Here is a 24,925-nt window from a genome sequence, read left to right as displayed (position 1 = left end):
GAATACCATTCCAAACTAACCCAATATCCCCCAAAGTGATAATCTGACAATAAACTTGGCGAGACCACTGCACATCAAGCTGAGCAGGATCAGGTCAAAATACAAGCACTACACTTGAAAATTCTAGAAGGTTACAGTGCTAAAAACTGAATGGAAAATTTTATTATAGTCACAGGCTATGGTTCTCTAAACTTAAAAAAGGCTGTTTTTATACCCAAATTACCCCAATTCAACCTTCATTAATGTTATGCCAATGAATTACCATGGCAATTGATATGAATCAATTATATATCGAGATTTTAAAATAATTTCTAATTTGTACATATGACAACTTTTTAAATTCATGCAACAATAAATAGCATAGCATAAGACAACTTAGGCTATGAATGACATGATTATTTTACATCTCAGTAATTCCTAACTATAATGAAAAAACACACTATTACTAAAAATTAAAATGAAAATGAGCGAATTGTGAGTACGTGTAACAAAAATTGATTATTTCTAACTTTCAACATGCTCATCAGTAAATAAACACCTTTCTGCATTTGAAAGTATAACAGAAGACCATACCTAAGTCACTGAGGACTGTAGGTACTAATGCAATACTTTATGATAGTATATCATGACAGTTTACTAACTGAAACTTGTTGCAATATCAATAAGCAGTTGGAGTATTATTCAATACGAGCTCATTATCTGTTTTAGTTTAAAGTAATCAGATAAACCTTCAAACTAGGTCACTTCACTTTTTATTAATGGTTAATCTCACTCTGTCACTCACGTTTCAGTTTTCTTGTTTCACATTGTCTTCCTGGCAGATTTGTGTCAAATATCCGCACAACATTTTTGAACCCACAATACAATTTTTCACCAGATGGATCGAATGCCAGGCTGTAAGCTCCCTCAACTTCATCTACACTGAAAAGCATAGAACACCATGCAATATGAGTGAGAAAGAAATTCTCGCAGTAGAATGTGCTGCTTTAGCACTTTATACTGCAAGTGAAAACATCTACACTACAACGATAAAAAATATATAGAAAATTTAAGTACTCTCTGTCATTTTCATATGGGTTAGCTTGTGTGATCTGTGTATTTTAACTTGAATATCTAAGTTTGTTTACATAAATACTATCACAATTTTTCAGCAACTGAAGTTGTATAATTCAGCAATAAAAATTATTAATCATGCATGAGCAGCAGGGTTTAATACACGGTGCCCCACTTTCTATTGTCTTGGTGGCCAGAATTCCAGTTCCTTGAAGGTGTATGTCTACAGATTACATATTTCAAAGGAAAATCTCGCTTCCTATTGTTGACTGTGCTGTCTAAGATCTATTGTTTTTTGTTGCATTTGTTGCAAGGGTGAAGTTACAAAACACAAACAGCAGAGATCTTCGTCTATTTGGTCAGTTTCTCCATGTTCTGTTGAGGTTGTACATACTGTCAGGTAATTTTAATAAGATTCCAAAGTAGCGATTCATGCTATAATCTCCCAAATCTATCAGCTAAAGTATACAGATTCAAATCTTTTGAAAAATACTACGATCCTTCAGTGCATTTTTTTGCACATAATCGAGACAGGCAAAGGAAATTAGCGTCAAAATAAGGTATGTAATTACACATACATCCTCTAACAATGTGTCATATAAATCTCTTCTTTTCCTTAAATCAGCTACTGAAAGACATGTTTGAAAAGAAATTTACGATCAAGTAAAGAGATAAAACGAGATAAAACCTGAGGGAGGGAGGAACCTATTCACTATTTCTGATGACCTCCAACAAGCTGTTTCTCTGTTTCAACTGTACACCAACCATCACTTTCTTGCAATCCATTATAGCAAGAAATGGAATTTTTAAAAGTTCAGACTGTCTCTCTGTAATGAACATAACGCAACAAAGCAAACCATCTTCATAATTGCATGAATGATACTGAAACTCCAAAAGGAAATAACATTTCAATGGATACCTAGTCACTGTGGTATACCTGGAAACGAGAAAGTCGATAATATTGCAAAACAGGCAACACATTTGCAACCAAGACCTCTTCAAGTGATATCTCTATCCAGTGCTTTTGCTTCAATAAAGTCTCATTTTACAAACCTATGGATCAACAATTGGCTCTCTTCTGACAAAGGAAAAATTTTACAATCTGTGCAAAAGAAACCAAATGACCTGGAAATGTACAAAAACTTGCCCAGACATGTTCAAACATTTTTAACAAAGGCTGCAAAAGGGTATCTGTCGGATACAGGGAGGAGAGCCATTAATCCTTCCCATTGAAAGCTTTAAGGAACCAACCTGGACAAATACCCAATGTCCCATCCCTACCTTCCCGTGGTGCAGCTGTTAGTAAGCATAATTTTACAAGCTGAACTAAAGGGAGGGCCTACTCATCAATTAGCACTGGTCAGCTTGATGAGTTAATGACTGAATTTGGTATAATTTTCCTCTCTTCAATACCTAATTCCCTCTTTACCCTTTCCTATCCAGTCCTCTGACTGAACTCTTACTTTCTTCGACCCCGACGGCATTAGAGCATTCAAGGCCTAGGGGTTCATATCCCTTTCCTTCCTCCTCTTTCTACTTTTCTGTTCCTAGTGCTGACCAGCTATGGCACTAAAATCGTCCTCCAGTGGCTTAAGGAGGGAAAGCTGTGATCAACAAGATCTCCCAGCTAGGTCCAATGGACCCGTCGACCAACAGCAGGTGTGGTCCTCCAGATATTCTGGGGGTTGTCTGTGAATGAAGTAGCCACCAAAACGTTAAAATATGGTGTTCACTTAAATCGGATACAACTTGCCATTTTCACTCCAATATGAAATGAGTACCATTAAGGTAAAATTATCCGGAGGTAAAATAGTCCCACAATCGGATCTCCGGGCGGGGACTACTTTAATGGTACAGAATCAACTAAACATCTTACAATGGAATGCTGGTGGTATAACATCAGCCAAGAAGACTGAACTAGCCAATATACTCTCAGATAATAATATAGATATCTTCCTTATTCAAGAAGCAAACCTTAATGCCGACCAATTAAAATATTTCGATTTTAAAGGTTTTAATATGAAACTGTTATCCAAAGGTAGACAGATCAGTAGTGGAATTCTCACAGGGACATCAAAGAAATTAATTACAAATTTTCAAATCATAAAAGAAATGGATAATCAAGACAAATTAGAACTAATAAAAATTGAAGTATGGAAAAATCAACAACATTTCAAAATCTACAGTGCCTATAACCCACCTAATAATCCCCTTGATCTAACTTTGTTTGATATACAACCTAAAACTATCATAATTGGTGACTTTAACGCCCACTCCCAACTTTGGGGCTACGATAATGTTAACCAACCTGGAAAAATGATCATGGACCTTCTAAATACTACAACCGCAGAACTTGTCTACAGAAAAGAAGATCCCCCAACTTTCATACATTATTCTGGTTCTGGTACAAATCCAGACTTATTACTGGTAACATCAGATATCCATCACGAAACCAAGAAAAAAATAATTGAAGACCCTGGATCTGGCCATAGAGTCATCATTGCTTCTATCCATCTCCACCAAAACCGAAGACAGGCACCCTACAATAATAAAACAACATGGAACTTTAAGAAAGCGAATTGGAAACTATTTACAACAGAACTCGACAAACACCTCAAGGTCAACACACCACTAATGGAAAATACAAACTCAGATAGATTGAACAAATATTTCTGTAAATCTGTTCTTAAAATTGCAAAAAAGCACATTCCACGAGGCAAACCAAAAAAATACACCACATTCTGGACAGAAAATCTGAATTTATTGAAACAAGACAGAGATAAAGTAAGAACCAAAGCAGAACATAGAAAAACACCAGAAGATACTCAAGATTGGTGAAAAAAGACTGCCATTCTTAAAAAAGCAATCATAACAGCAAAAAAGAACAGTTTCAATAAATTTATTGAAAATATTAATTACAGAACCGATAGCACTAAAACATATAAATTTCTGAAGAATATTTCCAATACACAGGACAATACTAGCCAACCTATTATTCATAATAACAAAACACTAACAGATAGTAGATATATAGCAAATGCATTTAATAAACACTACTCAAACTCTCACAGATTACATCCCAATATAAAAAAAAAAACTGACAAATTTATCAAAAGAGAATTACATAAAAATAATAAAAACAATATTACTAGTACAAAATCTGAAATATTTCATCAAAATTTTACTTCCAAAGAATTAACTATAGCTATACAAAATTTAAAAACCAAGAAATCTCCTGGCCCCGACAACATTCATTCTGAATTTTTTAAACATCTGGGGGAAAAAGCCAAGTCTGTACTTTTATCCATTTTCAATTTATCATGGAACACCTCAATTCCTGTAGCTTGGAAAAAAGCAATCATTGTACCAATTCACAAAAAAGGGAAACCTACTCGTGATGTTAATAGTTATCGACTTATAGCACTATTAAGCATGATAGCAAAAACCATGGAGTCCATGATCTCCAACAGATTAACTTGGTATTTAGAATCCCAAAACCTTTTATCACCAAGACAAGCCGGCTTTCGACAACTACACTCTACCAATGAACAAGTCATACGCCTCGGCCAAGAAATAAAAGACAGTTTTAACAAGAAAGAAGATACCTTGGCAATATTTATTGACTTTCAGTTAGCATATGACTCTGTTTGGAGAAATAAATTATTACTAAAACTCCAGAAATTAGGCATCTCCAGCAATATGTTCGGATGGATATCAGAATTCCTTAGTCAAAGATTCATTGCCATTAAATTCAATAACTCACTTTCTAGTTACAGACAAACATATCGAGGTCTACCTCAAGGCGGTCCTCAGCACAACTTTATTCAATATTTATATAAATGACACCCTCCCTATTAGAGGAATCAAACATGAAAACAGCACTATTTGCAGATGATATAGTTTTGTGGACTTCTGGATCTTACAGACATAGAGACAAAATTCAAAATTCTGCTTTTGAAGCTCTAAATCAGTTACATGAATGGAATACATCAAATTTGATAACACTCAATTTAAGGAAAAGTAACTACCAAATATTTTCACTTGGTAAAAAAGAAAGAGAATTCAATATCCAATACAATGGCCAACACCTTCCTAGGACTTATGAATCCAAATATCTTGGAGTTATTTTCGATAATAAGTTAACATGGAGCAACCATTTGAAATACATTTCTGAAAAAGCTCGTAAAAGATTCTCCCTTCTAAAAAGACTAGCAGGAAAAAAATGGGGATGCTCTAGGAATACTCTGAACACTATATACAAAATGTTTTTACAGCCAGTGCTGACATACTGCGGAGAAATTTTAATTACTTCACCTTTCATTAACGAAATAGAATATGTTCAAAACCAAGCTTTCAGACTCATTACTGGTGGAATCAAAACAACTCCAATAGATTCTATGAGATTCCTCACTAATATTAACAGCATCAAAATGACAATAGAAGAGAAAGCACTGATCCAATATGAAAAACTTATCAGATTACCAGGAAACAATTGGCATTCATACAGTCCTCTCTGTAGATTGAAAACTGAAAAAAGTTTCATATCCATTGTTCAAGAATTAAAACAGAAAATCAATATCCCGAATTGAAAAGAAAACTTACAAATTAAACCAAACCCTTTAACTCTATTAAATACAGAATATAATCTAAATTTAACAGAAGAAATACTGAAATCAGAAGTAAACACTGAAATACTGAAACAATTGTCTTTAGAGACAATTAATATTAGGTACCCTCCACATAACTGGCTTCATTTATACACCGACGGATCCTTGATCTCCAGAGAACAAGGTGCCGGTGCAGGTATTACGTGCTGTCTCTTCTCACTTTATAGATCTCTTGGATATGGAACAACAAGTTTTGATGGTGAAATCATTGCAATAAGTGAAAGTCTCAGGGATCTTCTATGCCACATCAATAAATTTAAGAATGCAGTTATATTGTCAGACTCCAAAGCAGCTATTCTATCAATAGTCTCTAAACACACACCTTCAACTCAAACAGTAGAAATAACTAAAATGCTCTCTCAATTAATATCACTCAATAAAAGAATTGTATTCCAATGGATACCATTCCACTGTGGAATCCTAGGAAACAAGAATGCGGATGCTTTAGCAAAGAAGGGCAGCACTGCTATTTACAGACCTGTTACTAAATCTATGTTTTACTCTGTGAAAAGATTTATTAAATCTACATACTTAGACTTTTACAAACAAAATTTGATAACTCAATCCCAAGGGAAAAAATGGAACTCTCTGCATCAAAATCCACAGTTAATTCCCGATTTACCACGAAAATCGTCTGTAGCTGCCTTTAGATTGGCCAAACACCTGCATAGAATTGGAATATATCAGGCCCCTAACTGCCCATTGTGCAACTCAAACCAAGAAATGGATTCCGAACACCTCAAAATCTGTGCTTCAGTGGCTGGCCATGATATCTTTGAAAAATATTGGAGTGCAAGAGGTCAAATGACTTTATTGCCAAACGCCTGGCATTAGAAAACAACAACAACATTTTTAACAAGAGCCAGAACAGGTCATAATATTGTCACACAATTGTACCTACATCGATTTCACATTTCTGATAATCCTACTTGTCTGTGGTTTAATAATCATGATGAAGATCTGGAACACATTCTTCAATACTGTCCATCCATAAACCACAAAAAAAAATAAATTAAAATCATCAGTACCAGTTGCAGAAGACACAGCCCTGCAGTATATATTGACTACACCCCAACTCTGGCTACCAGCAACAGGCATCTATAATGAACACCGATCAAAATACCCATTTCTCGTGAAAAACAACAACTGAATAGACTACAGTGGACTATAGTGGACTTTATGTTGTCAGCAAACAGCTGGGTACATTAAGAAGATTGATTGATAGACTGTAGACATCGGATTTATATGCAAATGCACGTTTTGTTGCTCTCACAAGTAACATAGACCACTGGCGTGGCTCAGTCGGTTAAGGCACTTGCCTGCCGGCCTGAAATTATGCTCAGGCGTGGGTTCGATCCCGCTTGGGCTGATTACCTGGTAGGGTTTCTTACAATGTTTTCCCCAACTGTAAGGTGAATGCCAGGTAATCTAGGGCGAATCCTCGGCCTCATCTCGCCAAATACCATCTCGCTATCATCATTCTCATCGACGCTAAATAACCCAGTAGTTGATACAGTGTCGTTAAATAACTTAAAAAAAAAAGTAGACGTAAAAAGTGGGACCGAAGTATCTTTTGCCACATTCTTCTAAATCTGTATGTGAAATTTTATAGTGCACAATTATTACAGATGGTAGATTATCGCAATCATGATAAATATGAAATGTGCCCAAATGCTGTCAAAATACGTAATTTTATGTTTAAAAGCATGGTAAGTACATTACTGGGGGAAAGAAACTGCCATTCACTACTCCATTATCTCCTGGTTTAGTTGTCTCATGATTGATGCCTTATTGGTACCACATATGAAGTTCATATCATTCTGCTTTGGACAAAATTGACTAAACAATAGTGTATTACTGTAGTTTTTTTAGTCCATGATAAAATGCGAAGTTGAGTACAAAATCTGAAATGCACATGTTTCTGGAAAATAAGAGCAAAATTATATTTTATGAGAATTTTTATGTTTTTGTAAATAGAACATTAGAATACATTTAAAGACTTGCCACATACAGGTTCCTACATTTTTTTAAAATAATTTGGTCACCCTTCCATGTTAGCTTTCACAGTATGATTAGCACAGGAATGCGACCTACCTGATACCTTCATTGTTGTTATCTGTACCATTACCTCGAGTTTTAAACTAATATGTCTCATGCGGGTGGTAGAATATTGACTGTTTATGCAATCACTTACAAAGATTTTACAGTAGCAAGTGATTTTGTGATAACATGGGTCAGCATAAAATCGCACCACATCTTTTGGCACATTCCTTAATGTTCACAAATTCACTGTAATTTTATATGTCCCTTTTACTTAACTGTTATTTCAACAATTTTAACTGGAAAATCTAGAGAATGCATTCGTTAGCACATTAATGACATTGAATTTCTACTACGCAACTTTCCATACAAAAACTTCCATCGAAATATGCTATAAAATGCTAAACTGTAACATTAGAAGTGCTACAAGATACATATTACAGGAGGAATACAGGCTTGAACATGCATATTTCTTATATAAATATGTACACATCATACATATTTTAACACAATGTATTTCGGTAACATCCTGTTTGTGAGATTATAAAAAAAAACACAGGATGAATAATGCGTCTGCAATGTATTATTTGCATCAGCTTAGAAGTGAGCTATCAGCATGGGTGTAGACCTAAACATGAAGGAAGCCACTAATTCAAGTTGCTAAGGGCCAGCTCAGAAATACTGTCTGTACTAATTTGAATTTATATTAAACTAGCTACACCCATGCGTTTCACTGCACTCTTACAAATAAATATTATTATTCGAATACAGCTTTGTTATTGAATAATTTCAAGGAAAAAATTGTTCCGGGGCAGGGTATCGAACCTGGGACCATTGGGTAAACGCAACAATGCTTTTCTGACTGAGCTACCCAGGAACCCTGACTCAGTCCTTCCCCTTATTTCCACAACCTCAAAGCGGGCTGACAAATCGTCAAGCATCCAACAGTGAGTGCACACAAACTCTGTGTGACTTAAATTGTGGTTTTCTGTTAACGAAGAGTGACTTGTATTATGCAAATCTAGCTTTCAGGTATAGCTTCCTGTGAAGCTGATTTGAATAATTTCAAGGGAAAAATGATCCAAGATCTGCATATCGCACCCAGGACCTATGGCTAAATGCACCAATGCTCTCCCAACTGAGCTACCCAGGCACTCTACCCCAACATCAACTCAATCTTTCCCTTTATCTCCACACACCTCAAAGTGGCTGACAAACCATCAAGAATCCAACAGTGAGTGCACACAAACTCTGTTTCTTTGTTCACTTCATATTTTACACTCAAGAATTGAAGCGTATTGATATAGAATTTCAGTTACCGCTTGACACTCGCATGTGGTGGTGACCTGTATCAGCTTACATAGTGTTATGAACTGTGAGAACTATGATGAAGTAAAGTGTAATATGAGAGCTTGAGAGATGACCATTGATGCAGTAATTGAGTATTGAATCACCAAGTCATATTACTCATTCATATTGTACTGACTGACCTCCTCTTCAGAAACAATAAACCTAAGCTATTTTCATAACAATCCAGAACCTTCTTAATGAGGTATTTTTTTCCTAGAAGCTTGCACAATCAAAGTAAAAATTTAAACTGTCAGCAGAGATCAGTTCAGAACCTTCTTTGTGAGAAGTTAAAAGTATAAACACAAGCTGCCTGCCTTAACCGAACAGACTGTGACTTAGTGGATTTCATTGTTAGCCACCCTGCAAAACGACTCTTCAGCTCTTCATATGGATGTACAATAAGCAGTTACATTGACAAGATGAATGCTTCAGAAAAAAAAAAAAAAAAGGAAATAGACTTAGCACTTGCTAAATTTTTTTTGGTTGCAACATTCCATTTAGTGTTGTGGATAGCAAGCATTTTAAGGACATGCTACAGAAATTGTGCCCATCCTCCCACCCACCTGGACAAAAAAATATTTCAAACACACTGCTTGATGATGTTTAAGAAGAATCTCAATAATCATATGTTGATTCTGACTCAGTTTTACTCATCGATGGATGGAAAAATGAATTCAATAATACAAAGAATATTGTCACAATGGAACACAATGTTAATGCAAGTACTGGAAAACCGAGATGTATGTTTCTGGAGGCTTTCAATCGGTGAGTTGAGTCAGAGACAGAAAATAAACTATGTGAAATAGTGAAAGAATCATCTGAAATAGCAAAAACACGGTATAACACAAACATCTACAGTACAATGTCCAATAATGAGAACAACATGGTAAAAAAGAGCAAGGATCATAAATTATGGCATTCTGCTTATAACTGATATACGGAAATCTACTGGCTGAAGACTTGCTACCAACAAACATCTCATCGAAAGTAAATCGAATTCTGAATCATTAAAAAAATCCAGATCAGCAGCACCAACTTTTATCTAATGGTGGTTCTAGAGTTAGTCTGCCGTGGACACTCGCTGGTGCTCTCAACAAGATGCCTGTGTCTCACTGAAAAATAACATCACAACAATGCGTGAAGTGACAGCTAGAGATAAATTCAATAAAATTTCAACATCAATACAATCACTCTTATTTGAAGAAAAATTTCTTTCACAAGTAAATGAAACAACTGCACTCTTAGATCCTGTCAGCCAGCTCTTCAATACTTGTCAGAAAGTAGTGTCGCTGATGGAGTAGAATTATGGGTGATCCTACAGTTATCTGATGGTCATGTTGACAAACTACATCTTCTTGAGAGACCAGCCTCATGGTCTAGTGGTCAGAGCTTCTGGCTATAGTTCATGAGGTCCCGGGTTCGATTCCTGGTTAGAGCACAGGAATTTTTCCTTAAAGGGGATTATTCCTGTGTTCGTCCATGGTCTGGAATTTAGGTTAAGTTTAGATTTAAGACCTCTCCTGGCACCACATTATCATAACCATCCTATCACATCATCGGGGTAATGTAACTCTGCCTTCCAGGCGCCCCAACCTCAGAAGTGGGTTACAATTAAGCCACGGCCAGGAGAGAAGACCAAAAATGTCGAAAGACAACCTGGTGGCATTGGATAATAAAAAAAAAAAAAAACATCTTCTTGAGAGCGGAGAAAACAGACTCTAAATATATACAGCATGGCAGCAAATGTACTTCACTCACAATACCAGGGACAGAATCTCAATGAAGAACATCATGACAAAGTGGAAGGATTTATATTGGAAACATTGGATTCAGAAAGTCTTGTCAGCTTTCAACAGTATCAAGAAAAAGCAGGAAAATTTAGTGAACTTTTGGACAAGGGTGTTATATCCCGAGAAACATTCTGGTTCTTTGCTAAGAGCCACCATTCGAAACTAGCAGATTTCGCTAATAAATTACTGAACAGCTTCGTCTGCACAACTGGAGAGGGTATTTTCCAACTGGTCCTTTGTCCATAATGATAACAGAAATCGTCTTTCATTTGAAAAATCAAAGAAGCTAGTAATGTTTATTACTCATTTAAAATGAAAGATCAACTGTATGATGATTATTGACTAGATAATGTGAATGTATATGTGTTTTGTTAATTTTTTAAATTTAAAACCATAGAATTCTGGAGTTCAGGTGACATTTATATAAAAGGATCTGCTTTGAAATGGAAACCAAACAGAGACCAAGTTCTTATGTGATTTTGTGTTAAGATAAAAATTTTTTGTTATTAGAAACAAATCATAAAACAACAGTAATTTGCTGCAAAGAATAAAGTGAATAAGTGAATTTATTTCAAAACCAATAAGTGATACTTTTTATAGTATAACAGTAAAGTGAGTAAGCGGATTTATTTCAAAACTAATAAGTGATAAAGTCCTTTTTGTAGTATAACAGTTTAAGGTAAATATTATGATTTGAACATAATAATTCATTAAATGTAATAATTTTCCAAATTTTATGTGGTAAATGACTAATCATCAAGGAGTTGGGAAGCATGGCTGAATAGACTTTTTGTGTGTCAGAACATTAATAAACTTAAAAGGAATGAAGTAATTGATGTTTAGATTGTCAAAATCAATAAATGTCAGTTTATTTCTCTGTGTAGAAAACATGTAAATTACACGTAAAATACGTACAGGTAATTTACTCGCCCAACCCTGCATCCAACCAACATGTGAACATGTATAAACACTCCTTCAGGTAGTTTTTCTTTGGGTAGTATCTTCCTTTTAAAAATCGAAAGTGGTGGCAATTTTGTCCCATCAGTACAGCAGGATAAAACAATAATAATAATAATAATAATAATAATAATAATAATAATAATAATAATCATCATCATCATCATCATCATCATCATCATCATCAGCTGGCATCTTTTGTGATTTTTTGTTTTAGTCTGCATACATAGCTGATATCTCTTCATGCATCTTGAGCACCATGATGTTGATTCAGTAAAGTCGGCGATCCCTCTTTCACTGATGAATTATCATATTTGTAGACAATGAAAATCTAAAATCCATGTATTCAGTTCTGCTTGAAGTTCTGACCATTTTGCAATTCACTTCGTAGGTTATGTTTACTATGAGTTGCTGTTTTTTTAGATCCTTTTCCTGATTCCGCCAAATTCTTATAATTTTCTCAGTTGGATGTGGCCCAAAATACCTTTCTGCAGCCCTATTACCATGTTCCTTAGCATACATAATCATACATATAAGAAATGAAAGAAGATTAACAGCAGAAATTTATCAGCAATGACAACAATTGCGACAAAAATGGGAAAGTTTAAATGAACAGTATGTGATTGTGAATAACAGTGCATGCGCATCCACTCAACTCTCCACTTTCAAGCACTGTAAGGAGGCAAAAAAGAATACCTGTAGAGTTTAACTCGAAACAAAGAAAATTTTCGGAAATGAGTGATAAAAAATTGAATATCAGCATATAAGACGCATCCTGTCTTTCACACCTATTTTCAAAGAAAAAAATGCGTCTTGTACACCGGCAAATATGGTAGCCTACATGTCTGACTGAGGCGGTATTGACATAAAACGCACTGTTGTTTTAAAACTCATATATCTCGTTAAATATCAGTCCTATAAAAATTTTGCATGGAATAAAACTTGTCAGAAACAGTTTTTAAACAAACTTTCGTTATGCAACATTCTCCAAGTGAAATATTTCGATTTATTACATCAGGCCCACTTACAACACTCTTTTAAAGCAAAGTATTTTGAATGTCTTGTAGCATGAAAACTAAGTGGAAACTAATTTATTTTACATACCAAATTTCATAGAAATCGATTGAGCCATTAATGACTGAAAAGGTAACAAACATACAAACAAAAATGTCAAAAAAGCGATTTTCGGTCTCAGGATAGTTCACTGAAATATTTGTAATTTTCACTACTACAATTAATGTTAAAAATAAATAAGAGGCTAATATAATTGTAATTAGGTTACCAATTAATTTTGTAAAAACGATAATTACCAGAAAAATTTAGCTTACAGTTTTATTATTAGTATATAGCAACATCTTTTATATTAATTTTAATGACATATTTAAATGCTTATTTTTCTTTAGTAGCATATTTAAGTGCAGCCAACACGGTAATCTAATGGCTAGAGTGCTGAACTTATAATCTTGTGGATCTTGGTTTGATCTCTGGCTTACCCCCGATTTATAACTTGTGTTGGGCAAGCCCGTGGTTCAAGTAGCACAAGAATTTTCTCTGGGAGCTCCAGTTCCCTTGTGACATCCCAACAAATCTCATCTCATCATGAGTGAAGTGTAGACCAGCTCCTCCAACGACTTTGTTGGTAAAAAGGTCTACATAACTGGCTTCATATGGGTGAATGACGAAAGGTTAAGTACCCACCATTAGTAAAATATATATTTGAGTGTATATTTCTTTGATTTTTAATTGCAGATTTTAACTAAATTTGGTACATAAAAATCCAATGTCTAGTAATGACAGAGCCACACTTCTTACATTTTCAGGGTGCGACAACAGTCTTTTTAGTGAATTTCTGGTTCCTAACAATGCAACAATGTCACTTAATTTCACTTCCAAGTTTGAAAGGAAGTTAGTAAATATTACTCACAAATTGTATGCCCGATAACTGCACCTTAACTCCCCAGTGAAAGCATCCCACATGTGAATTGGAGAATCTTTGCTAGTGCTCACCAAACTGCAATGAAAATACAAAGTGTAATAAGCAGACAGTGGATTTTCGGTCCCGATTCTAAACATTAAGTGTAGGTCATGGAACTCATTGCTTTGCTCTCTCAGTACACCAATGGAGGTGACGTCTTGTCCCTATGTAGGGATCGAAAATCTGCTGGCTGGTAATAATTGCACATGCTTACACATTAAAGAAAGTGGTAATTATGTACAGTTTCCCTGGAAAAGGATGAGACGATTGAATATTCCTAAGTCTCAGATGTAAGACACTGCGCATGATCGGAGACCAGAGCACTGATACACAAGATAACGAATATTGAGTTACTTAAATTCAGGCTATTTGGTTTGTTACTAGCATCGTTCCGAAATTCACTTCACAAACTGCAAAAAATATGATAATATTACGTAAATAAAAGATAAATATATACATAAATCATGTAGTTAAATCGACAATGGACCTTCATGACTAGATCGACACTCCGCACAGAAAGGAACGCTTTCATGTCGTTTCAATAGCTCAGACGGTAAGACTTCTGCGTGTTGTGTAGAAGAGTGCGAGTTCGATCCTTAGTCTACAAAAAGGTTTTTTTTTGGTCTAAATAACGTTGAAATAGCTAAGTAACGTTGAAATAGAGTTTTACAAAGTCCTGAGATTAATTGTTAATGATCGCAAACAATACAAACTTACAAGTTATAATATTATAAACGTTAATCTAATGAATGAATTTATACACACATATACAATGTAAATGCATATATATTAAAAACTAACAATTAAAATGGAATTAAAAAGTATATGTAATAATGGACAAACTTTTACAAAGGTTTAGAGTCCTTAGGTTAAGTCATTTGTTAAGTAATTATTACAATATTTTATTAACAGCTGTAGCAATGTGGTGCCATAACTTGGGGTTTGTTTACTTAATGTAATTAGATTTAATTTGATTAGTTTCGCAACAATTGGACTTCCTGTTATATCCTGTTATTTAGATATTTAATTTAGGGTTGATTTATGAACTCTTACTATGCAAGATGCCTGTTATTTCAATAATTCTATATCATGTTAAATAGTCATTGTCTACATTAAAGTATTATCGTCATCCCTCATTTCTCATCGTAATGGCGAACCGACGTGATATGAGACAGCGAGTTATAGCTCTAGTTGAGGCTGGATATGGGGCTAGATCTGCTGGCCGTTTGGTCGGTGTTCCTGGAAGTACAGCCGCGAGGTGGGTTCATCGTTACCAAAATTTAGGGGAGGTCGAAAATCGCCCTATTCCTGGGCGTTTGCGGATATCTTCATTGGAAGAGGATGCTCTCTTATTCGAGACAGTTCGACAGGACCCCTTTCTGACTGCTAACGAAATAAGAGCAGCATCTAACTTTCCCGGCTCTTCACAGACTGTGATCAGCAGGTTGAGGAACCACGGTATTAGGAGCCGGAGGGCTGCGCAAATGGAAATATTGGGGGAAGCACAAGCTGTCGACCATCTTGCCTTCGCTACCAATCGAGTGGATTTCGATTGGAGAAATGTAATTTTCTCCGACGAAACAACCATCTCGAGTGATTACGAAGGTCCTGTCCGTGTCTATCGTGAGGATGGTCTTCAACATGATCAGCGCTATGTGCACCGACGTGAAAGATGGGGGCGCTTTAGCATATCGTTTTAGGGGTGGATGTCTTACGATGGACCTGGCGTTATAGAACGCATCGATGGCCAGTTTAATGTGGGAACTTACGAGCACATTCTGGAAAATATATTCCTTCCTTCTGCCCGAGAACGTTTTCCCGAAGGAACATTGCTGTTCCAGCAAGATAACCATCCCGTGCACTATGCTGCAAGCATTCAAAGATGGTTTCAAAGGAGACCCAAGATCGAAATCATTAATTGGCCTCCGAAGTCACCTGATTTGAATGTCATCGAAAATTTATGGGCGGAATTGAAAAAGAGAGGGATAGCCACCTATGTCCACCGACGCCCTCGAAATCGAGACGAATTGTGGGGTCAAGTTGTTGACACCTGGGAAGATCTCGCCGGGGATCAGAACTTATTCCACAATCTCGTGACATCCATGCCGGATCGACTTAGAGCTGTAATAGAAGCTGATGGCATGTGGACAAGATTTTAAGTTAACATGTATCTTTTTGTTTCTTATGATTTTTGTTTGAGGAAGAATACTTTTAACTTCCAAGTAAGATTTATTTATTTTTTGACGAGGTTCAGCCCACTTGTAAGACCCAGAAATTGGGCATAAATTATTCCATATTTTTCGACAAATTAGACAGTCGAGGAACTCTGAACAAATTAATTACACCTCAATAAAAAAAAGTTTTACCCGGGATCGAACACGAGATGTTTCGGTAATACAGTGGAACGGACACGCTACTATATGAGCTAACGAGACAAGACAGTGACAGCAGCAGTCCAGAATGTAGATCCCTTAGCAGAGATTTGCCATTCGGTACAGTGAAGCAATGATATTTTGTGACTCGAGCTATGTTGTGAAATCCTGGCCTTAAATGGCTGTCTATTCGTGATCCTTATTCTGGTCCTTGTCCTTGTTGTGGTCCTTGTAACAATTCTTGTACTATTTGTCATGTTATATATCGTGACGTCGATATCGAGTGAACCGCGCTGTAGAACTTTAACTTCCGACGACCAAGAATCGTCTCATTCTTTTTCAGGGTAACTGTACATAGCTTTGGCTTCGCTTTGCGAGGTCAGTACACTTATGCATGCCTTGGCCCTATGTATGCTCCTACATCATATATACCCAGACTGCTCGGCCTTATAGGCTTTGACAGTAACAACTTTTGTCAGGTTAATTATGCTGCCATCTAGTTGTTACATAAGAAGTCACGTCATAACTCCCATTTGAGTTGCATTAGCGACTGTACTGTCATCTCGTGTTCGTTTACAGCGGACGGGTGGCAATCCTGGCGGTTGTTCTCTTCAAAGTGCTACCAATTTTAACATAAGGATGAGCAATCTGTTATTTTTTTATTTCATTTTTTATTTATTCATTTGTTACATATATGATCTAGGGTGTGCTCTATATATGCAATGATTGCCAAAGTCCGGCAGATGGCCTAGATGGAATACATGAATCCAATGCTGAAAAGTGAGCCATCCTGCCTCAGCCTCTGATAGAGCCAGGTACCATTTCATGGACGAATTGCCTGATAAGCCCCTGGAACCAGGAGCCCCAAGCCCTTCGTATACCAGCATTAGAAACCTGTATTATCCTCAAGTCTTCATCCCAGTCTATTTTTACTATTGCAGCTGACAGAAGGAATGAGGGGGAAGTGGAGATTGTTGGTGGAATGATGGAGGGAAATGGAAGAACTGCAAGAAAAACTCTCTGCAACATCTGCTTTGTCCACCACAAAATTCCATTACCACCTGATGGGAATCGAACTCGGGCTACCCAGACGGAAGATAAGCACACTAATACTTGCGGCACAGATGTGACTATACAGATAGCATCAGCAAAGTAGCTGCTTTGTTACCAGTATCTCCATTATCGACCTGGCCAGCATACACGCATTTATGAGCATATTAGTAACGTTTATGAGGCACAGAATTATTTCATAAACTGAATGCTTCCCACAGTAAAGTCCAGGGGTATACTTTCAGTGTGGGTAATATTTTTCCCTGTTGAGGTTAAGCATCCTTCTCTGAAATACGTGGTAATAGAATCTTCTGGCACAATATTCTCTATCACACAACTCAACTTTCCTTTGTAAATAATTCCATAAATTACTCATTGTTTTTTTTGGCAAATGTAGTGTCGCGCCTACTACATAAATGATCATTCTCTGCAATTGAACTGCACTCCTCCATGTCTTGTTCAATTATGCGTTAACGAAATTCTGCTGTTTCATCTTTCCTTGTTAATTTATTAATTTCATATTACGGGAAATATGTCCCTAAACAAAGTAAATTTCCCTTGAAGTCCCTCCATCACTATATGAATCAGATTTCATATGATTTCTTCCAACTAGGTCTCGTGGTCTAGTAAATAACATAACTAGTAAGTCCATATAAACTCTCAACTGACATGCTATCGAATCCCAGCTCTGGCAAAGGCAACCTAAGTAAAAAAAAATAATAATCAGTACTAAGTGCAAATATAGGATAGATAAAGAGACAGAAGGAGAGGAGGAAATGAGAGGAGAGGAGCGAAGGAAGAGAGATATAATTTTCCTAGTTTCCAAAAATGGTCGTAATTCCCACATTTTTCATAGAGTGTTGCTTCTTGGCCAGTGCTATACATAATTACCAACAAAGCCACAATTTTACGAAAGTTATGTCAATTGAAGTGATGGCACTGGACCTGCAGGACAGTGGGTTCCGTGATGACATCAGTGGATACCAACAGTAGTCATACACACAGCCTCCTTCCATGATTCGAAGGGCCGGCTCCAGCTCAGGCAGTGTCCTGCTCTTCTGCCATGACTCTTGGCAGTGCAAATCTGCTGGCAAATCGAACACACGGAGCACATTGTCGTCACTATTTGTAAGGATACATGTGCCATCAGGTGCCCTGTATCATTCAAATAAAATATATATTGAAATAATTGGTGAGTGCATACTTCCGTAACATGTTGTCAGTATATTGGATCAGATAGATAGGGTAAAGCCGTGTATTTTGTACAATATCAGAAGTTCACATTTGTGAAAAGTCTCATGCATCAAATAGAAGAGTTTCACCCTTATTCTCAATAATAAATCTACAAAAGAATCAACAATGTCTTTTAAATTGCAATAAGGAAAAAAAAATATTAAATTAGAAAGAGCTTTAGTATACTATAAAAAAAAAACTCGTTTCATAATAGATGCCAGTATAATACGAAGTTAATGAGAATGAAGAGCACAGGAGCAAAAAAAGAAACAAGGTGTTAAAAAACAGAAAGGCTATTCTTTCATTCAGTGAAACTGTATGTACAAACATGTAAATAGAAAATTAGCAAATTTAACTAGAAACAATTCCGATACTGCTACATGGCAGTGAAACGTGGACTACTATGCAGAAAGACCTTAGTAAAATACAGGCTGCAGAAATGAGATTTCTTAGAAATGTCAAGGGATGTACAAAAATGGACCGAATCAGAAATACAATAAGAACAGAATTACAAATAGAACCAATAACTGAGAAACTAAATACAATATATACAGAGGCAAGTGACTATAACACTTATATAGAATGTCACAGAAACGAATCCAAAAACAAATGTTAGACTACATACCTAAAGGACGACCCTTGAAAAGATGTGAGACCAGAGGCCTATACCGTGAATTGATGAAGAAGAAGAACTAGAGCATCATCAACAAACAAATCTCAGTGCATCAGAGTATAATTTAAAACTCCAATCTGTTACCAGAAAAGAGATATTCTGCACAACGTGATCACATGAGGCAATAGCTAAGTAACAGGATACTGAGAACTGTAACAAGGTTAGAGGGGGTTACATAGTCATCCAGTATAATAGCTGAAAAGTATAAAATACATGAAATGCAACTCGTATCAGCAGTTTGGCACTGTGCGAAGCATTCTTATGGCAAAGCATGGTGGACAGTGGAACCAGATTCATGTGATTCAAAGGCCGTTATGTTCTAGCACCCACCACTGATCAAAATGAGTATATGCAAGGTATACCAAAAGTCTGAACTAACCAAATCTAACCTGTCACTCGTAAGTACTTAACCTTGCAAAAACTTGCTTTCTATCTATCTATGGGTCGAAGGCTAGTATGTTCGAGCATTTACAGTTTCATCTATGGAATTGAGCACGGAGTTTATACAGTAGAAAGCGAGTTTTCATAAGGTTGACTATCAATGATAAGCTAGGTTTGGTTAGTTCAGGCTTTTGCTATGCCTTGCATATACACATTTAATATTTGAGGAGAAAACTTCGCTCCGGTGCCGGGGATCACGCTTGGTACGTAGAACCAAGCGTGATCCCCGGCACCGGAGCGAATTTTTCTCCTCAAATATTAATTGTCAATATTACAGATATTATTCTGTAGGACAAATTAATAAAATCTTTAATATATATACAATTTAGTCGGTAGGTGGGTGCCAGAACATAAAAAAGCCTTTGAATCAAAACAGTCTCTGAATGAGCCATGCTTCAAGATAAGGACAGCTTGCATACTGCCAAACTGCTGATATGGGCTGCATTCCACACTTTTCACTAATTTTCACGTTATTTACCACATTCACAATAATTTCTATTGTCCTTATATAATGTTAGGTGTAGTAACATTTAGGCATTCTTAAGTAGTTCCAATTATACTAGTTGACTATGTAAGCGTTGTAACATTTGTTTGCAAAATTTCGGCTCCATACCAAGAATTCGAAATTTCAATGACAAACTTGAAACTACAAGGAAATATGTTTAATGCATAGTAATCTTTTCATGTTTTACTTTGGTAAACATGCAGAATCCGACGTGATATACAGGGAAGGTATAGAGAAACTATAGCACATGGAAAGTTCAACTGATTTCTATGACGGAGTTGTCATTACAAAGAGTGCATTTTGATTATTCGAAAATTCCTATTTTATACAGATGATCTGTTGTTTATCAAAGAACGATTAGGATAGGCTACCTTTTTTGGGGGGATTCTGTACGAGACAGGCTCATGGTATTTTTAGATGAAAAAAGGTAATTATGCAGAACAACTACAGAAGCGATTTTGTTATTTTTGGTGGTTTGGTAATGTTTAGTATTGAATTTCGTTTATTAGTACGTGTATATTATGCTTAGGTCAGTTACAGTTGAGGTAGAGTAAATTTTTTTAAATATGAAGAAGAATTGAACTTGGTTATTTTCCTCGTGTTTAGAAGACTATGTTGTTGAGTGCATAACTTTTAATGTATTGTGATTTGATTGGCTGAAGTGATGTGTGTTCTTGTTGGGTATGTGTCTTCCGGTACGATTGGATGGTTGTGGTTAAGTCATAAAGCGTTGTTATTGGCTGGTTTTTTCCGGTATGATTGGATGGTTGTGGTTAAGTCATAAAGCGTTGTTATTGGCTGGTTTTTTCCGGTATGATTGGATGGTTGTGGTTAAGTGATAGCTGTATGTTATGAGCTATAGCTTCTCTAAGTCGTCGGCTGTATGATTGTAGTTTGTCGTAGTTGTTGCGTGTATTATTCTCATCTTGCAGGTGGTCTATCGCTGTGAGTTGTAATGGATGTAAAATTTCGTTTGTTATCTGTATAGAGTTGAGAGAGGAGGATATTGAATACTATTTCGTGAATCACGGTAATCTTAAGGATTGCATGAATTGCGAAGTGTGTAGCCGTAAGTTGAGAGCAAATAACACGGATTTGAACTTCTGTTGTGGGAGATTATACTGGAAATATGCGAAATGGAAGAAAGTTGGTCATTGTGGTACCTTTCTGACACGTAGTAAACTTAGTGTTGTGGACGTTTTTCGTTTGGTTGCGTCATTGGATATTTGGGAGAATATATGTTTAAGTGTAAATATCTAATGGAAGAGGGAATTTGTGCATTCCTTAGAGCAGCTGCAGCCCTGTACCCTCCGAATTATTAAGGGGGATTTTCATCATGTTTGACATTGTTTGACGAATTTCTGAAATTGATTCAGTCTTTGTGTGGCTATTTTGGTTAGGTTAGGTTAGGTTAGGTTAGTTTAGGTTATTGCTACTTATATTTGTCCTCTTGAAAAAAAAAAGAGTGAAAATTAAGGTTTTTGATAAAAAAAATTACATAAAGTTTTTGCTGTTTACGTTGTTTTCCTACTTTTGTTTTTAAGTTTTTTTTTAAAAAAAAGAGGGTAAAAATGTGGGGTTTTGGGAAAGAATAAAATTTAAAATCGCTTCTGTAGCTGTTATGCATAATTACCTTTTGTTTCTATACGTGTTTATAGCCTTTAATAATGAATGTCAAGTTCCAGGTCACGGTGAAATACCCAAAAGTCTAATCCTAATAGGCTAATTATGTTTTTCCTAGGCCAAATGCAATAGGTCGAAAAATAGCAAAAAGTGACAATGTAAAATAACCTATATAAATTTATTTTATTTTAGTAGTTATTTTACGACGATTTATCAACATCTTAGGTTATTTAGCGGTTGAATGAGATGAAGGTGATAATGCTGATGAAATGAGTCCGGGGTCCAACACCGAAAGTTACCCAGCATTTGCTCATATAGGGTTGAGGGAAAACCCCGGAAAAAACATCAACCAGGTAACTTGTCCCGACGAGGAATCGAACCCGGGCCACCTGGTTTCGCGGCCAGACGCGCTAACCGTTATTCCACAGGTGTGGACACCTATATAAATGTCACTTAGTTACCCCTCTGTTACCGTAAAAGAAACTGTTGTAGAACAAGGAAGAGAAAATATGATCGTACAGTAACTTTAGAATTAACAACAAATACTAACCATTTACAGCCCTTCATAAAATTATCCTGCTTCTCAAATTCTTTACAAGCCATTGTTATTTGACAAACGTTGTTGAATTTGTACTCCTGGGAAGAATAAATCAATTCTTGAGTCGAATCCACCGGAAGAATTTTGGCTGTCGTCTCTTCGAAAAAGTTCTCCTTACTTGTCCCATGTTCTTCATGTGGTGACGATGTTTTAAAATACTCCACATTGGTTACGTCTTTCTCTAATGATAAACTATCAAGAGCTTCCTTTTTTGAATTATTTACTTCTGTAATATGTTTGGATGTTTCAGCACTTTCAAAATCATTCACAGAAAGTATACATATTTTCTCCATATTTTCGCAACTTTTTAATTCGTGCTGAATCTCTGAAAACTCATTTCCATTGTCCATTTTACCATAATACTCTACTGGCATTTAGGCTATATTCGTTACAGGTGATTCGCCATTACCTTCCATTACTTGAAAAAGCTTAATGTTCCGACTTACGATGACAGTCGGGATCTGTCATAGTGTGCCAATATTAGTACAAAATAAAAGAAAGGAACTTACGAATTTGTTTACATAGTATAGTAGGCCTACAGTTTCCTAACCACAAATAAACATGGCATTTATCACCGAACATATTCACATAATTATATAAATCATATAAAATTCGGGATACAGTGCAAAATCGATGGAAACGTCAACTGCAGTATACTCGGAGACAATAATGTCGATTTATAACATATTTAATTTTTCTTCTAGATTAACAGGTTAACATACGTAATAAGTTACAAAAGACAACTGATGATCTAGTGGCTGCTGGTTGGTTGGTTGGTTGGTTGGTTATGGCAGGGTTGCCAGACTAAGAAAACGCAACAGTCTTAACAACATATGAAAATTGTCATATTTTATATGCTCGTACATTTTTCATCAAAAAGCTCAAGCACAGCCTAGCATATACAGTCGCGAAGCTCAATACTTATTAAATATGCATACATAGACAGTTGAAATATGCATCCATAGATAGTTGCTAACCACCAGGATCGCTACTATCGCCTCATCACAGACCCTTTCCCCAGCAGACGATAAAATGTATTGTACTTCAGTGTTGCCATATAAATCACTAAATCTAAGGAATTTTGAATCAGTCTCTGCGACAAATTTTGTAAAATACGATCAGCGACTTTTCTGCTGATTTTTATATTCTTCCACTTTTTTTCTTTCTTCTAAGTTAAGTTAAAACATTCAACTGAAGTCATGCACTTCTTAGTTTTAGAAGAGGCATGGGTGCATGAATGAGTAGTGAAAACTCTGATCACATATGTTTGTGATCAGTGATCAGGAGTGAAAGATGCTGATTCAATTTTCACGGATTAGTCTCTCTCTCTCTCTCTCTCTCTCTCTCTCTCTCAATGCTACTGCTCCAACCAACGTCTTTGGCTCCAACATCCGTAAACGGTGGCAACGTTGATTGACACGTGACGAGTCGCAGCTAATGTAATCTTGGTTCTTCCCCGCAACGCGGAGACTTTCCAGTCCGAATCGACCTGAGGCAATTGAGTTTTGGAATTTTGTGCTGACAGTTCGTATGAAGGAAATGAGACTGTGGTTTTTGCTGGTTTTAATATATATTTAAAAAGTGTTACATTAAAAAAAAAAAAAAATGTGGTCAAACGCTTAGGTGAAAATTTCTACACTTACAATTTGTCAGAAAGTGTAGGATTAAGCGCAGTGTATTCACAATCAGCTGTTCCCACACCTTCCACCTCAGTATCACAGCTGTCAACAATACACCCAGATTCCGCAGAAGGTGACGACGAGGAAATGATATTTTTCTCCGCATATGTGTGTTTTTCTCATTTAGTGATATTTACTACTAATTTTTTGCGACATTTCTGGGGATTTCTTAACAAATTTTGGAGAGATTTAGCTACTTTTTGTTGAAAAGTTAGCGATATTGTAGGGCGATGTGTTGGCAACAGTGTTGTACTTTCGATATCGTATTCTTTTGAAAAAATGAACACCTTCCTTCCACTATTGAAATATGAAATACAAAAGTTTTATATATTATTTTCATAAAGTATATATTATATTTTATAAACTAACCTTCCTGGATCTTTCGGAAAAAGGATAACTCTGACCTCTTTTTCTCACAATATTTATAGTACCACAAACGTCTCCTTGTCCCATATGATTATTCAAATTATCGTATTTTAGCCATTCACAATTATTACAACCGATAACGAACATTTCACAGTTTACACAACTTTTCACAACAATGCGAAATACGGCACAGTCAATAGGCCGTAATGTATGTTCAGGTTTTCTATTTCAGTGTATGTAGCAGTGAAATATTATATTTTAACTTTATTGCGTATCATTGCTAAGTTTTATTCAGTGTAATGTGTCCATAAGTTCCGTTTACTTCTTGTTGCATAATATGTTGCAGAAACAATTACACAACTGTGTTATTTTAATGTGAAGAGAATTTTACGTGTTACCATAATCTGTTCGCATCAACATTTTAAGTTTAGAATGAAAGCTATTTTGAGGTTCAATAAAAACGAATTTATATTGTGATTTTAATTTAGCATATCTACCTTCCTTTATTATAGACAGAAAATTTACCATACCACTCCTATGAAATTAGTGTACT

General features: G+C 35.9%; 1 protein-coding gene across 7 annotated transcripts in view; it reads right to left on the bottom strand.

Moving 5' to 3' along the window:
- The window catches only part of WDR79 (WD repeat domain 79), a 77,391-nt gene extending 54,242 nt beyond the window's left edge, over nt 1-23,149 (bottom strand). For 2 of the 7 annotated variants that reach the window (XM_069833596.1, XM_069833598.1), the window contains exons 1-4: nt 22,280-23,149; nt 18,200-18,409; nt 13,782-13,868; nt 785-921 (exon numbers count right to left, since the gene is read on the bottom strand). In XM_069833596.1, the coding sequence (XP_069689697.1) occupies nt 785-921; nt 13,782-13,868; nt 18,200-18,409; nt 22,280-22,701 (856 nt within the window). In that variant the 5' untranslated portion in view covers nt 22,702-23,149. The remainder of the gene's footprint in view (nt 1-784; nt 922-13,781; nt 13,869-18,199; nt 18,410-22,279) is intronic. The other 5 variants (XM_069833601.1, XM_069833602.1, XM_069833597.1 and 2 more) reach the window with 5 other exon arrangements.
- Nucleotides 23,150-24,925: the final 1,776 nt, after the last annotated feature.

Source organism: Periplaneta americana, chromosome 8 (assembly GCF_040183065.1).
Source record: "Periplaneta americana isolate PAMFEO1 chromosome 8, P.americana_PAMFEO1_priV1, whole genome shotgun sequence".
Taxonomy (NCBI): Eukaryota; Metazoa; Arthropoda; class Insecta; order Blattodea; family Blattidae; genus Periplaneta; species Periplaneta americana.
This window is presented reverse-complemented; position numbering and strand designations above follow the sequence as displayed.